At 36.8% G+C, this 14,989-nt stretch overlaps 3 protein-coding genes across 6 annotated transcripts in view; 2 read left to right on the top strand and 1 right to left on the bottom strand.

The window, feature by feature from the left end:
- Positions 1 to 4,166, top strand: part of LOC107486804 (receptor-like kinase TMK4) — a 134,297-nt gene extending 130,131 nt beyond the window's left edge. For 2 of the 4 annotated variants that reach the window (XM_052260224.1, XM_052260225.1), the window contains exons 2-3: positions 1,184 to 2,124; positions 2,234 to 3,578. In XM_052260224.1, the coding sequence (XP_052116184.1) occupies positions 1,184 to 2,124; positions 2,234 to 3,435 (2,143 nt within the window). In that variant the 3' untranslated portion in view covers positions 3,436 to 3,578. Of the gene's footprint in view, positions 1 to 160; positions 2,125 to 2,233; positions 3,579 to 4,070 lie in introns of those variants that run through there. The other 2 variants (XM_052260220.1, XM_052260223.1) reach the window with 2 other exon arrangements.
- A 4,469-nt stretch (positions 4,167 to 8,635) lies between these two features.
- LOC127739667 (receptor-like kinase TMK3) lies at positions 8,636 to 11,410 on the top strand. Its single transcript, XM_052260226.1, has 2 exons — positions 8,636 to 10,086; positions 10,164 to 11,410. Exons 1-2 carry the CDS (start codon positions 8,781 to 8,783, stop codon positions 11,336 to 11,338), a joined length of 2,481 nt encoding a protein of 826 aa, XP_052116186.1. The 5' UTR covers positions 8,636 to 8,780; the 3' UTR covers positions 11,339 to 11,410.
- Positions 11,411 to 13,533: 2,123 nt separating this feature from the next.
- LOC107486807 (uncharacterized) lies at positions 13,534 to 14,355 on the bottom strand. Its single transcript, XM_016107376.3, has one exon. The coding sequence runs from the start codon at positions 14,353 to 14,355 to the stop codon at positions 14,002 to 14,004; it is 354 nt and encodes a 117-aa protein (XP_015962862.1). The 3' UTR covers positions 13,534 to 14,001.
- Positions 14,356 to 14,989: the final 634 nt, after the last annotated feature.

The raw sequence follows: 14,989 nt of genomic DNA, 5'->3' as shown, positions 1-14,989 counted from the left end.
TTATTTTTAGTACTATACTCCCAGTTACTCTGGCTAGCAATTGGCATATTATCCCTCGTTTTCCTACTCAAATTCTGTCATGTATATATATTCTATTGTTGGTGATGCGTTGAGCTTCAATATTCTACTAGATTCATAAGATGTAATCTTTTTACTGGGTTCATGTTTGAATAAATATTTTACGAGAGAGGTGTCCCCTAAAGCAAGGCAGATAGAATTATAACAAGTTTTGTAATAACATCATCTAAGTTTATTGCTACTTGCTCGCTCCAATGACATACCTCAAATCAGAATCCAAAATTCTTATTGGCTTTTATACTCTTGTGCTCTTCTTCATGACCTCTGTCCTTTCTGATGAAGAAGGTGCATACATGTTGAAGCTTATGAATGCACTCAAACCCCCTGGCTGGTCCAACACCACCCACATGTGCCAGTGGACTGGCGTGAGTTGCAACAATCAAAGTAGAAGGATTGAAGAGATCTTTCTCAAAGAAATGTCACTGACGGGAACAGTTCCTGCAGGCCTCAACGACTCCCTCTCCCAACTCACATACCTCTATCTCTCCTACAATAACCTGAGTGGGCCTGTTCCCTCTCTCGCCAACCTCTCTTTCCTCCAAGTAGCGTACCTCGACAACAACAACTTCACCACCATCCCTCATGGTTGCTTCCATGGTCTTACTACTTTGCACTCCTTGCTCCTGAATAACAACACCAACCTCCCACCATGGAACTTTCCAACGGATTTGACTGCTCACTCCTCTCAACTCCATGTCCTCGACCTCTCTTCTACAAATCTCATGGGATCCGTACCCAACATATCCCATTCCTTCGCAACTCTGCGATATCTTTCTCTCTCTAACAACAACCTCTCCTCCATCCCTGAGGATTGCTTCCACAACCTAACCAGTTTGGATGTCCTCTCTTTGGCCAACAACACCAACCTCGCACCATGGACCTTCCCCCTCGATTTGATTCATTCCTCATTCAAACTCTCCTACCTCGACCTCGAGGTTACAAATCTCATGGGATCCCTACCAAACTTATCTCATTTCTTCCCCGACTTGAATACCATTTCTCTCTCCAACAACAACCTTACCTTCATCCCCCAAGGTTGCTTCCAGGCTCTACCCTATTTGGGGCTGCTGAAGTTGGGAAACAACACGAACCTCACACCATGGACCTTCCCCGACTTGATTCAGTCCACAAAAATAGAAGAGCTCAATCTTGTTGCTACAAATGTCATGGGCTCTCTACCAGAAATATTTGACTCCTTGACAAGTTTGGAGACTCTTCTTCTCTCCAACAACAGCCTCACTGGTGTCTTGCCTGAGTCTTTTGGAAGGTCCAAGATTACCACATTGCACCTCAACGACCAGAAGGGCAAAGGATTTTCAGGTACAATGGATGTTGTTTCAAATATGATCGATTTGTCTGAGGCGTGGCTTCAGGGGAACTCCTTTGATGGATATATCCCTGACATGTCTCGTTGTACCGCCTTACAAGATTTACGACTTGCGCACAATCGATTTACAGGTGTGGTTCCAGATTCTCTGATAAATCTCAGTCGCAGGAACCTGCAAACTGTTACTTTGAACAACAACTTTTTTCAGGGTCCTATGCCTAACATTTTAGGAGATTCTGACACTACGAATCTTGGAGATAACACCACCAATGCCTTTTGTCGAGACGACTATGATCCTTGTGACCAGAGAGTTACCATTTTGCTTGAAATTGCATCTGCATTTGGATATCCTTATTTGTTGGCCCGTTCATGGCGAGGAAATAATCCATGTCATAATTGGAGTTTTGTTGCATGTACTGGGGGTCTGATCACAACCGTGAATTTGACAAGGCAGAACTTGACAGGAACTATCTCAGATGCATTTGGTAAATTAACTCATTTGGAAAACTTGTATCTAAGTGGTAACAATTTAAGCGGTTCAATACCTGAAAACTTGACATCTCTTCATCAACTCAACAATCTCGATGTCTCCAACAACAACTTATCAGGAAAAATTCCCAATTTCTCACGTGGAGTATACCTGAATACTGAAGGTAACCCTTCGTTTGAGAGAAGAAAACCTTTGGGCAAGAGAAGAAAGCCACCTGCTTGGATCAAAGGTACACTAATGATCTATTTACAATGCAGTATCAGTTTTATAGTTGTAGGGCTTTCTTTCATGGATATAAGTCGCTGTTTGTAATTATACTTTTCATTGCAAGCATGCAGGCGCAATAGTAGCAGCAGCAGGTATTGGAGGTCTTGTTTTCTTGGTTGTAGTTATTTGTAACCGAAAGAGGTGTCTTAGCTTGTTACAAAGGATTTTGTGGAAGAAAACAGGACCATTTATTGATAATGAATTTGAAGAATTTATGAAAACTTATGGATCTTTGATGTTAAGGAGATATAATTATTCTGAAGTGAAAAGCATGACAAACTCATTTCGTGATAAATTAGGAAGGGGAGGATATGGCATTGTATACAAAGCATGCTTAAGTGATGGTTGTCCGGTAGCAGTGAAGGTGTTGACCGAATCTAGCGGAAGTGGGGAGGAATTCCTAAATGAGGTAGCTAGTATTGGTAGAACTTCTCATATGAACATTGTCTCGCTGTTGGGATTTTGCTATGAAAAATATAAAAGGGCACTCATCTATGAATTCATGCCAAATGGTTCTTTGGATAAGTTTATCTACAAACAAGAATCTCCCAATGCTATTTGTAATTTGGATTGGAATACATTGTTTCAAATTACAATTGGTATTGCGCGAGGATTAGAATATTTGCACCGAGGATGTGCGGCAAGAATTTTGCATCTTGATATTAAACCTCAAAATATTCTGTTAGATGAAGATTTTTGTCCAAAAATTGCTGATTTTGGATTGGCAAAAATATGCAAAAAGAAAGAGAGTATTGTATCTTTACAAGGTACAAGAGGAACTCCTGGATACATTGCACCAGAAGTATTTAGCCGAACTTTTGGTAAAGTTTCTCACAAATCTGATGTGTATAGTTATGGAATGTTGATTCTTGAATTGGTGGGAGGTAGAAAGAACTACGACACTGGCGGATCACTTACCAGTGAAATGTACTTTCCAGATTGGATTTATAAGGATCTTGAGGAGCAAAATATCCTTGGACGGGGTTTGTCCACTACAGAAGAAGAAAGTGATATGATAAAGAAAATTACTTTGGTGAGTTTATGGTGCATTCAAACAAATCCATTGGATAGACCAGCAATAAACAAAGTAGTAGAAATGTTAGAAGGACCACTTCAGTCAGTGCCATATCCTCCAAAACCTGTCTTATATTCTCCTCAAATGTCTATCTCACAATTTTCACAAATCTCCTATAACAGTACAGATGAGGAGGATTCTGAGATTGTTGAGGAGACTATTTCCATCAATAAAATGAGTTCAAAATTTGCAAAGTAAATGTAATGTAAGTAATACTCATTGTGATTGTAGTTTTGCATGCATTTTCCCCTTTTGAGACATTTCTTTCCATAATTTTTTTCTTTCTTCTTTTTGGCCCTTGCATTCCTTCTATTAAAAATAGTAAAAACAATTGCAGGAAATGAGTCACTTCTTACACTATTTGATTGCAAAACAATCCGTAGCTTGAATTGAAATGAGTCACTTCTATTTGATTGCAAAACAAACCGTAGCTTGAAATGAGTCACTTATAGAAACAGAGGTTCTTATAAATCAAATTAAAATCAAATCAATCTATGAATCTGATATGCTTTAATTTTATAGTTTCTAGTTTTTCTTAGTGACAATTTACAGGTTTGTGAATTAAGAACCGGTGATACCGGGTTGAAAGTGACTTATCAAAGAGGGAGGAGATTTAACTAAGAAAGTGACTTATCAATCAATATTAAAAGCAGCAATTTCGGTTACACTTGGATGACTTAGATTAAACATAATTCTTGCTAGTTTACGGGAAAACACTGTGCATTACTTCATTAACAGCTACTTTTTATTATATTTGCCATAAGGTAATTAAATCTCACGCATGTTTTTTCTATAAATTCACGTAATGTTCAATGAATCACATAATTTTTCAGAAGTGAAGAGAATCACAAATTCATTTTGTGATCAATTAGGCAAGGAAGGATACGGTGTCGTGTATGAAGGGAAGTTAGCTGATGGTTCTCTTGTTGCAGTGAAAGTGAAAAGTGAATGAAGAGGGAGTGGAGAAAAATTCGAAAATGAAGTTGTTAGTATCAGTAAACCATTTGCACGTGAATATTGTCTTCACTTTTGGGTTTTGTATGAAAGAAATAAAAGAAACACTCATTTCTAAGTTCGTTTTTAATAGTTCTCATCTATGGAAATGGGTCTCCAACTCTTACTTGTAATTTGGATTGCAACACATTGTATCAAATATTCAAATTGCAATTGGCATAGCTTGTGGACTATAATATTTGTATGTTGATATTAAATTTCAAAATATTCTCTTAAAAGGAGATTTTTGTAAAGAGAGTGATGGTTTTCAGTGGCTAAGAGAAGGGAGTTGAATCTTTGCCCCATTTTTCTTGATTAAACTTGCTGGTCTTTGAGGAGACTTTTTGATTTTTTTGTCTCGCCTCTAGCCACGAGACTTTTATTTTTGTCTCGTCACTTGGCACGAGATATTTTTTCAGTTTTAGCTCTTGTGCAGTAGAAACAGAAATGGAGTAGAAGAGAGAGAAAATTACACCAAGATATATCCTGGTTCAGCTGCTAAGTGCAGTGCAGCCTACATCCAGTCTCCATCACAACTATGATGGAATTTCACTATAATCTTCTTGATTACAGACTGTAAAGTACTAACTCAACTTACAAGGGGATTCCCACAGAATCATGAAACACAACATAGACGTACAAAGAAACTCTAAAGACATCTATGACTTTTTCTTTTAATTTTGCACTCTCTGCCTTTTTCCGCTCTCTGGTTTTTTCATACAAATCTCACTGTTTGTCTTTTCCATGAGACTCAAGACATGACAAAATTAAACAGAAAAATACTAAACAGAATACATTGAAGGAGAAGAAAATCTGTAAGCTTAGGTAGCTATGAGATCCTGTGCCTTGCACTCTCACTGCTTACTTCTAACTCCTTGAATCAAACCGTGGCTGTTCACCCTTTTTATAGAAGAGGAAAGCCTCCACAGTTGAAACAAAAACCAAGCTTAATTTCTTTTGCCAGAGAGAGAGAAAAGGTAACCCATGCAAAACCCAACATGCAAATACCTCTAGTTCTTCCTTGGTCATCAGACTTCATCAATCTGAGCGCTCCATCCTTGGTTTGCTCTCCAAGATGAATTTCTGGCCCTTGATGCTTCATGATGATGATGGTTTCATCTGCTCCAATCCCTGCCTCTTCCATCACGTAGCCACCCTAGCTACCTTCTGTGGTGGTTGAGCAGAATCAGAGACAAGCCATTCCTCCAAAGATCTTCACCTAGCTGGCCGAAATCTTTTCTTCCATTTTTGGTACGGAGGAGCCAAGATCTCTTCACAAAATCTTACCACAAGTGAATGAGAATCTTAGCCACAGCATACTTTATGTTTTCTTTTTCTTGTCATCATTGAGATGGTCTTGTTGCGTGCTCCACCTTCCTTTCGGTGGCTAGGTGTAGCTTTCATGGTTGCTGGGTAATCACCGAAAGAGAAGAGAGAAAGATGAGAGAGAAGATAGAATTAAGGAAAAAGTAATTATTTGAAATGGAACAAATTAAATGAAATAAGATTGCTTTTACTTCCCTTGCTAGAGTGGCGTGTAGTATTAAACACATCAATCATGTCATTCATACTCTCTCTCATTTATGTTTCCAATGCTACCAAATTAAATTTTGAAATCCATCCTTAATGAGAAATGGAATCCGTAGGAACCATGGAGCCAATGTGCTTTCTTTCATTATGTTTCGGACCAAGTATTGGATCACTTAGCATAGATCATAGTTGGGCTTTGGGGCAATGAGATTCATTCTGGCCCAATAATAATAATAATAATTCAGCCCCAATAATCAAAGCACTTTTGCATCAATGCTGAAAGTTTTTATAAAGCATTTGGGCTTGCAACATTTTCTTTTATTTTCGGCCCAATGCTAAATCTGTATAGCAAGAATTAACTTGATTACCATATATGAATTAATATTAAATTAATAATGTTTAGTCATCACAAATGTTAATTTAGAGTTTTCCAAACTCATCAGAAAGTATTGTGTCTATGTTGGGAACAAAGAGAACTATCGGATATATTTGCACCTGATGTATTTAGTCGCATGTACGGTGGTATTTCGCACAAATATAATGTATATAGTTATACCATGTTAATTTTTGAAATAGTTGGAGGAAAAAAAGAATTAGGAGAATTGATTGTCAAATTTCAGCGAAATATACTTTTTAGATTGGATTTATAAAGATTTTGAGCAAGGTAATATATCATCTCGTGCTCACTTATGACAGATGAAAAAAATAATCTGATAGAAAACCTTACTTTGGAGAGTTTGTGGTGCATGCAAACAAATATATCAAATAGACTATCAATAAATAAAGTAGTAGAAATGTTAGAAACACCACTACACTCAATACCATTTCCTCCGAAGCCTTTCTTGTATTCTACTTCAAGTCTACCCTTACAAATTTCACATATATCTTCCAGCAACATGGATGATCAGTCCAATTCAATTACCATGGTGAAAGATGGCTCCCTAGAATCATGAAGCAAAAGACAGAAAGACTGTGATAATTGGTGATGATTTTGTTCATTGATATTTGATTGAGATGAGAGATAATTGATGATATTAAATTTGTTAGCTACAATGATCAAGTGTGAGGATATATAATAATAGGAAAAGGGTGAGAAAAGAAAACAAATATAACCTTGGCAGAGCACCATTCTACAACTTGTTTCAAGTTCTGCAGTCTGTTTATCTCTTGTTTTCTTGTTTTCCTTTCTTTTGCCCAAAGGGTCCGCTTCCTGATCTGCAAATAATAACATATATCCAAAATTTACTCCACTTCTTGGCTACTTAGATTAAAAGTAAATATGAATCATAATTAGTTTGTGGTTTGCATCCTTTCCTATACTCACTGTGCAGGTCACGCAAATGTTACAAAAATAATGAACAGTGTTAAACTCTTTAGTATGTATGAACTGTAGTTACTGTTTTTAACATTGTATCTACAGCATATGAAAGGTAAAAACTCATGTGCAGTTAACTTCATCTGAGAATTGTTAAATGATTTGATAGATTTGACTAAATTGTCATTTAACGGCTCTCAGTTATTAACTTCATATGAAATTAATTGCGCTTGATCTTCTACCTGTATGAAAATTGAAAATTCAAGTACAGTTAACTTCATGTGAAATAATAACTTAGAGTCGTTAAATGATTTGACTAAATTGTCACTATTCTTAATTATTAACTTCACATGAAATTACTATATGATCCATTTTTTGGATTGAATAACAAAATTCATGCTACACCTAGCAGTTAATGAATTTGGCAGCAAAGGAAGACAAAATTGACAAACACCCGAAACTCAATGTAATACATAAATAACTTAGAGAAATGTTAGCGGTTATCAAAATTTATTATTTTTTAGTATTATTTAGTTATTAATTCAATTCTTTTAGTTTAGTTTTTTTAGTCTAGTTATCCAACAACATTCTTTATCTAATATTTTTAAATATTGATGACAAAAAATAATAAATTCTAGTCTTCTAGCCTTCTTCAATAACTAATTCAAGGGAACTAAGTGTCACTATAGAAATTAGAATGCAGTTGAAGATATAATATTGCAATTGTTCTAAGATATATATTATGAAACTTTACATGTCTCATTCCTCGCCTGTTTTTCATAACCCGATTAATTATTTTTTATTTATAAAAATGATAAAGGGTTTAGCGGCCGGCTGAGGATTTAATTGAAATGCTTATTAGTACTCTGGCTGCCAATTGGCATATTATTCCTCGTCTTCCCATTCAAATTCTATCATGTATATATAATTGTTGAGAGTGATTCATATAACATTTGGCATCATGATGGCAATGCATTGAGCTTCAATATTGTATCACATTCATGTTTGATATATCTTTACGTGCACACTGTACTCAGCCAAGGCAGAAAGAATCATAACAAGTTTATACGAACAAGAGTATAAGATCATCCAAGTTTTTTACTTGCTCTCTACAATGGCATACCTCAAATCAGAATTCAAAATTAGTATTGGATTTTATACTCTTGTACTCTTGTTTTCTTCCTTCTTCAGGATCTCTGTCCTTTCTGATGAAGCTAGCAAGGAAGTTGCATACATGCTGAAGCTTATGAATGCACTCAAACCCCCTGGCTGGTCCAACACCACCCACATGTGCCAGTGGAGCGGCGTGACTTGCAACCATCAAAGTGGAAGGATTGAACTGATCAATCTCAATTCAATGTCGCTAACGGGAACAGTTCCTGCAGGCCTCAACGACTCCCTCTCCCAACTCACATACCTCTATCTCTCCCACAATAATCTGAGTGGGCCTGTTCCCTCTCTCGCCAACCTCTCTTTCCTCCAAGCAGCGTACCTCGGCAACAACAACTTCACCTCCATCCCACATGGTTGCTTCCATGGTCTAACTAGTTTGCAGTACTTGCTCCTGAATAACAACACCAACCTTCCAACATGGAACTTTCCTACCGATTTGACTGCTCACTCCTCCCAACTCTATCAACTCGACCTGTCCTCTACAAATCTCAAGGGCTTCTTACCACCAAACATATCTCATTCCTTCCCAGTTATGGAGAGTCTTTATCTCTCTAACAACAACCTCTCCTCCATCCCTGAGGGTTGCTTCCACAACCTAACCAGTTTGGGTTTCCTCTCTTTGGCCAACAACACCAACCTCCCACCATGGACCTTCCCCCTCGATTTGACTCATTCCTCATTGCAACTCTACTTTCTCAACCTCGAGGCTACAAATCTCATGGGATCCCTACCAAACTTATCTCATTTCTTCCCCGACTTGAATACCGTTTCTCTCTCCAACAACAACCTTACCTCCATCCCCCAAGGTTGCTTCCAGGGTCTACCCTCTTTGACGTGGCTGTGGTTGGAAAACAACACCAACCTTGCACCATGGACCTTCCCCGACTTGACTCTCTCCACACAACTGAAAGAGCTCAAGCTTGCTGCTACAAATGTTGTGGGCCCTCTACCAGAAATATTTGACTCCTTGACAAGTTTGGAGACTCTTCTTCTCTCCAACAACAACCTCACTGGTGTCTTGCCTCAGTCTTTTCAAAGGTCCAAGATTACCACATTGCACCTCAACGACCAGAAGGGCAAAGGATTTTCAGGTACAATGGATGTTGTTTCAAATATGATCGATTTGTCTGAAGCGTGGCTTCAGGGGAACTCCTTCGATGGATATATCCCTGACATGTCTCGTTGTACCGCCTTACAAGATTTACGACTTGCGCACAATCGATTTACAGGTGTCATTCCATATTCTCTGATAAATCTCGTTGACGGGAACCTGCAAACTGTTACTTTGAACAACAACTTTTTTCAGGGTCCTATGCCTAACATTTTAGGAGATTCTGACACTACGAATCTTGGAGATAACACCACCAATGCCTTTTGTCGAGACCACTATGATCCGTGTGACGAGAGAGTTACCATTTTGCTTGAAATTGCATCTGCATTTGGATATCCTTATTTGTTGGCCACTTCATGGCTAGGAAATAATCCATGTCATAATTGGAGTTTTGTTGTATGTACTGGGAGTATGATTACAACCGTGAATTTGACAAGGCAGAATTTGACAGGAACTATCTCAGGTGCATTTGGTAAATTAACTCATTTGGAAAACTTGTATCTAAGTGGTAACAATTTAAGCGGTTCAATACCTGAAAACTTGACATCCCTTCATCAACTCAACAATCTCGATGTCTCCAACAACTTCTTATCAGGAAAAGTTCCCGATTTCTCACGTGGAGTAAACCTGAATACTGAAGGTAATCCTTCGTTCGAGAGAAGAAATCCTTCGCCTGAGAGAAGAAATCCTTCGCACAAGAGAAGAAATCCACCTGCTTGGATCAAAGGTACACTAATGATCTATTTGCACGGCTTTCATCTATGGATATAGGTCGCTGTTTGTAATTATATTTTTTCATTGCAGGTGCAATAGCAGCAGCAGCAGGTATTGGAGGTCTTGTTTTCTTGGTTATAATTATTTATAACCGGAAGAGGTGTCTTAGCTTCTTACAATGGATTTTGTGGAAGAAAACAGGACCATTTATTGATAATGAATTTGAAGAATTTATGAAAACTTATGGATCTTTGATGTTAAAGAGATATAATTATTCTGAAGTGAAAAAGATGACAAATTCATTTCATGATAAATTAGGAAAGGGAGGATATGGCATTGTATACAAAGCATGCTTAAGTGATGGTTGTCCAGTGGCAGTGAAGGTATTAACCGAATCCAGCGGAAGTGGGGAGGAATTCCTAAATGAGGTAGCTAGTATTGGAAGAACATCTCATGTGAACATTGTTTCGCTTTTGGGATTTTGTTATGAGAAGTATAAAAGGGCACTCATCTACGAATTCATGCCAAATGGTTCTTTGGATAAGTTCATCTACAAACAAGAATCGTCAAATGCTATTTGTAATATGGATTGGAACACCCTGTTTCAAATTACAATTGGTATTGCAAGAGGATTAGAATATTTGTATCGAGGTTGTAATACAAGAATTTTGCATCTCGATATTAAGCCTCAAAATATTCTGTTAGATGAAGATTTTTGTCCGAAAATTGCTGATTTTGGATTGGCAAAAATTTGCAAGAAGAAGGAGAGTATTGTATCTATAATAGGTACAAGGGGAACTCCTGGATACATTGCACCAGAAGTATTTAGTCGAACCTTTGGTAAAGTTTCTCATAAATCTGATGTGTACAGTTATGGTATGTTGATTCTTGAATTGATGGGAGGCAAAAAGAACTACAACACCAGTGGATCACTTACTAGTGAGATGTATTTTCCAGATTGGATTTACAAGGATCTCGAGCAAAATACGCTTGGACGAGGTTTGCCCACTACAGAAGAAGAAAATGATATGATAAAAAAAATTACTTTGGTGAGTTTATGGTGTATTCAAACAAATCCATCAGATAGACCATCAATAGATAAAGTAATAGAGATGTTAGAAGGGCCACTTGAACTAGTGCCATATCCTCCAAAACCTGTCTTATATTCTCTAAAAATGTCTATCTCACAGTTTTCACAAATCTCCTATAGCAGTACAGATGAGGAGGATCCTGAAATTGTTGAGGAGATTATTTCCATCAAATAAAATGAGTTAACATGTGTAGTGTAATTATACTGTAAGTTATATCTTCTCACTTTGATTGTAATTGTGCATGTCTTTCCCTCTTATGAGGCATACATTGCTTTCCACAATTTCTTTTCCTATCATCTTTTTGGTCCTTGCTTTCTTTCTAATAAAAATAGTTAAAACAGTTGTAAGAAATGAGTCACTTCTTATACTATTTGATTTCAAAATAATCCGTAGCTTGCATTGGAGGAATGTATAAACTGATATCTCAAATTTCAGGCAACTTTTCATGGAATTGAATCTGTATATGGACGAGTGGATGGTAGTGTGGTCAGTTAAGTTTCAAGAAATACTCAAAAATGTTTACTAGTATTTATAGAAACAGAGGTTATTATAAAGCCAATTTAAGTTAATCCATGAAAATATGCTTTAAATTTTTTGGAAAACCCCAAAACAGCATCTAACAATTACCTAAAAGACAACGAGGCCCTTGACAAAAAAAATACCAACCCGACCCTTAAGCTTTACTTTTATGGGACTGATTAGTCCCTGTACAAAAAAAAATCAATGTTATTTTTTTTTGACACAGAAACTAATAAGTCCCAAAAAAAATATCAGAGACTGAGTTAGGTGTTTTTTTGCCTTAGGGGCCTCGTCCTTTTGAGATAATGGTCAGGATTGAGTGGAGTATTCACTCTTAATTTTTATACTCGACGGAAAGTGTAATTAAATACTTTATTGCATGCTGTTTATCGTTGAGATTTATAGGAAAACTATACTCCTTATTACCTAAAGTATGAGTTAAAAAATAAAGAAAAAAGTCTATATGTGCAATAAATACATAGTCCCAAGCAACTCACTCCAATGGATTTTGTCAAAGCATTAGGTGAAAAGTAATTGTAAGTTGTAACTAACCATACAATCAAAACTCAGAAAGCGATTTATTAATCAATTAAAAGCAACAATTTCGGTTACACTTGGATGACTTTGATTAAACATAATTCTAGCTTGTTTATGAGAACACCCTGTGCCATTACTTCATTAACAGCTACTTTTGCTTACCCTGATCCCATTGTAATTAACAAGACATATTATTATAATTTTTTGTCCATAACATAATTCTAGCTATACAGACTTTGATTTCATATATTTTGTTACTCTGGACTAAAATGTACCTAGACCGAAATTTTCTTAATTGGAATTTGCTTTTGTCTTAATTAGCTAGTCAAGAAGCAAAAAAGATTCCTTCTAACTTCTAACTTCTAACTTGGCATAAGAGTTTCACATCTGTTATAAATAGACTTAGAGTAAAAGGCAAACCTATATATATATTTATATATAAAGGCTGTTAGATAAAACAAATCCTCAATAATGCACATGGTAGGGACTGTGGAGATACTTAACCTTATTTCACACAATTTGAGGTCAATTTTGATCAAAGAATACAAACAAAAGTGGCTCAGCATATTTTGCCATATGTATATGCAATTAGATACCATGCAACCCTAAACAGGTACACTTAACTCTTTCTCTTTGGCAAGCATATAACATTGTCATTTTCTTAGGTTGCAAATCTGACCTTGTCCCTATGAAACAAAAGATAACGATAAACTTGTGATTAAGATATTAATCACAACGGATTTACTCACAATTAAATCTCAGATCTGAAATCTCTCTAGCTAGGCAGCATCATCACTTGCCAACATTATGCCCAACATCATTATTTAGGAACCCCATAGTTTAGAATATTAAAGGCTTCCAAATGTACAACAAATGCAGAATCCACATTATGCACTGAATGGAAATTCGTACACAGGGACCTACCATATCAAGTGTTTAGGACTATACAAATACAAAAGAAAATTTATAATGTGCATGTATTATTGCCCTTTAATAATTGAACTAGAACTAAACAATATACTAGAATTTAGCCACAATAAGACATCATTATTATTCATTTTCACTTTCTCATTATGCATACCAACAACCTAAATAAAGCATTATTACTTATGCTTAAGTGTGAGAAAATCTAAAAATGCCTTTAATCTAGAACATTAGTACAAAACTAGAAGATAATAGTACTTAGAAACAAGAAAACATCTCAGGGCAGAGACACATGGAAACTGCAAATAGAGAGAGACTTTTGTTTTTTTTGGAAAGCATCCTAGTTCTCTTAACTCATCCACGTCCCAATATTACTAAGTACTAACACGTACACTTAATTTAGTTATCTATTAATCAATCACTTAATTAATTAACTAATGATTCTCCAAAGTCAAAAAACAAAAATCAAAATATCGCATTGCATTGCATTGCATGCCATTTTCTTCTGATCTTTCTACACGCAAAACAAAAATTACAAGAATACAAAAGAAGCCGTTGGGTATCGTTAGTCAAACGTACAACTTCCAACGAATACGGCGTCGTATAGATACTACCGTAATGTTAAAAAATAAAAATGCGCCAAACGTTGTAGTTACGTTAAGTCGTTAAGCACATCCATAATGATATAACAAACGCACGCGGAGCACGTTAGCAGCAAGCAGAGAATATTATTCTTTTCTCTTTTTTTTTCTTTTTTTTTTCTGTTTCTTTTTTCTCAAAAATTTAAGTTGAGTAATGAAATAAATAAATAAATTAATTAAAATTTCGGAATTAAGCTTATCCGTACAGTCATGGCACTACTCAGGAATTGTCACTAACATCGGTCGCCATGCTCGTCGGAGTAACCGGTACCGGAACGCCGATGTTATTGGCCGGAGAGCTGCGCCGCTGCTGCGTCGGAGTGGAGATCCGGAGCGGAACCTCACGCCGAAAGCGGAGCCGCCGGAGACAAATCCGTCCTGCTCATGGTGGTGGAGCTGTTGCTGTTGTTCTAATTCTCGGCAGCTCTTGGCGGCGGCGGTGTTTTCTGCTGGCGGCGGCGATGGAGAGGAGACGAAGAGGTCCTTGAGCTTGTGGCGGACTCTGGTGGTGGTGGTGGTGGTGTCAGGGGGGTGGTAGGGCTTCGTGTTGGACTGCCGGCGACGGAACATTGAGTGGCTAAGAGCTTGAATTTATGAAGGTTAGGCATTTGTGATGCATTTAGCAGAAAATTTTAATTTAGGAACGGTTTTTTAGAGAGAGAAACTGAGATCTGAAGGAAGAGAGAGAAAGAGAGAGAAGAGTTACTAAGGAAGTGGCTTTATTGGGAGAATATAAAAGGTGGCTTTATCTCTCTTATACTCTTTTTATATAAACATCAAATCAACCATAGTATCTTCCATCATATACCTGTATGATTTGATTTGTCACAACTAAACAATAATAAAGTATGAATATGATTTAATTGATGTTATTTAGTATGAGATTTAATTTATTTTTTAATATAAAGAATGACTTTGTTTGGAGTGAGTTAGAGTGTGTCTTAGTCATGGTTTTGTTTTGAGGGAGTTGTGGATAACAAGAAGGAGGAGGAGTGTAGAGCCCAAGTCCAATTTGGGGTAGCATGTGATTGCAAAGGAGATAGGACTTATTCTGCTAAGTATACTCAGAACACCTACAAAAGTAGTGGACCCAACTGCCATGAATCCACTTAGTGGTCCACTCCAAATATTTTCCAACACTTTATTTTTACTTCTTATATATTCATAGTTAGATATTAAACATTGATTAGATGATATTGTCAAT

The sequence above is a fragment of the Arachis duranensis genome, chromosome 4 (genome assembly GCF_000817695.3).
Source record: "Arachis duranensis cultivar V14167 chromosome 4, aradu.V14167.gnm2.J7QH, whole genome shotgun sequence".
In the NCBI taxonomy this organism is placed as follows: domain Eukaryota; kingdom Viridiplantae; phylum Streptophyta; class Magnoliopsida; order Fabales; family Fabaceae; genus Arachis; species Arachis duranensis.
The sequence above is the reverse complement of the archived record's forward strand: the minus strand, read 5'-3'. Positions and strand labels throughout refer to the sequence as shown.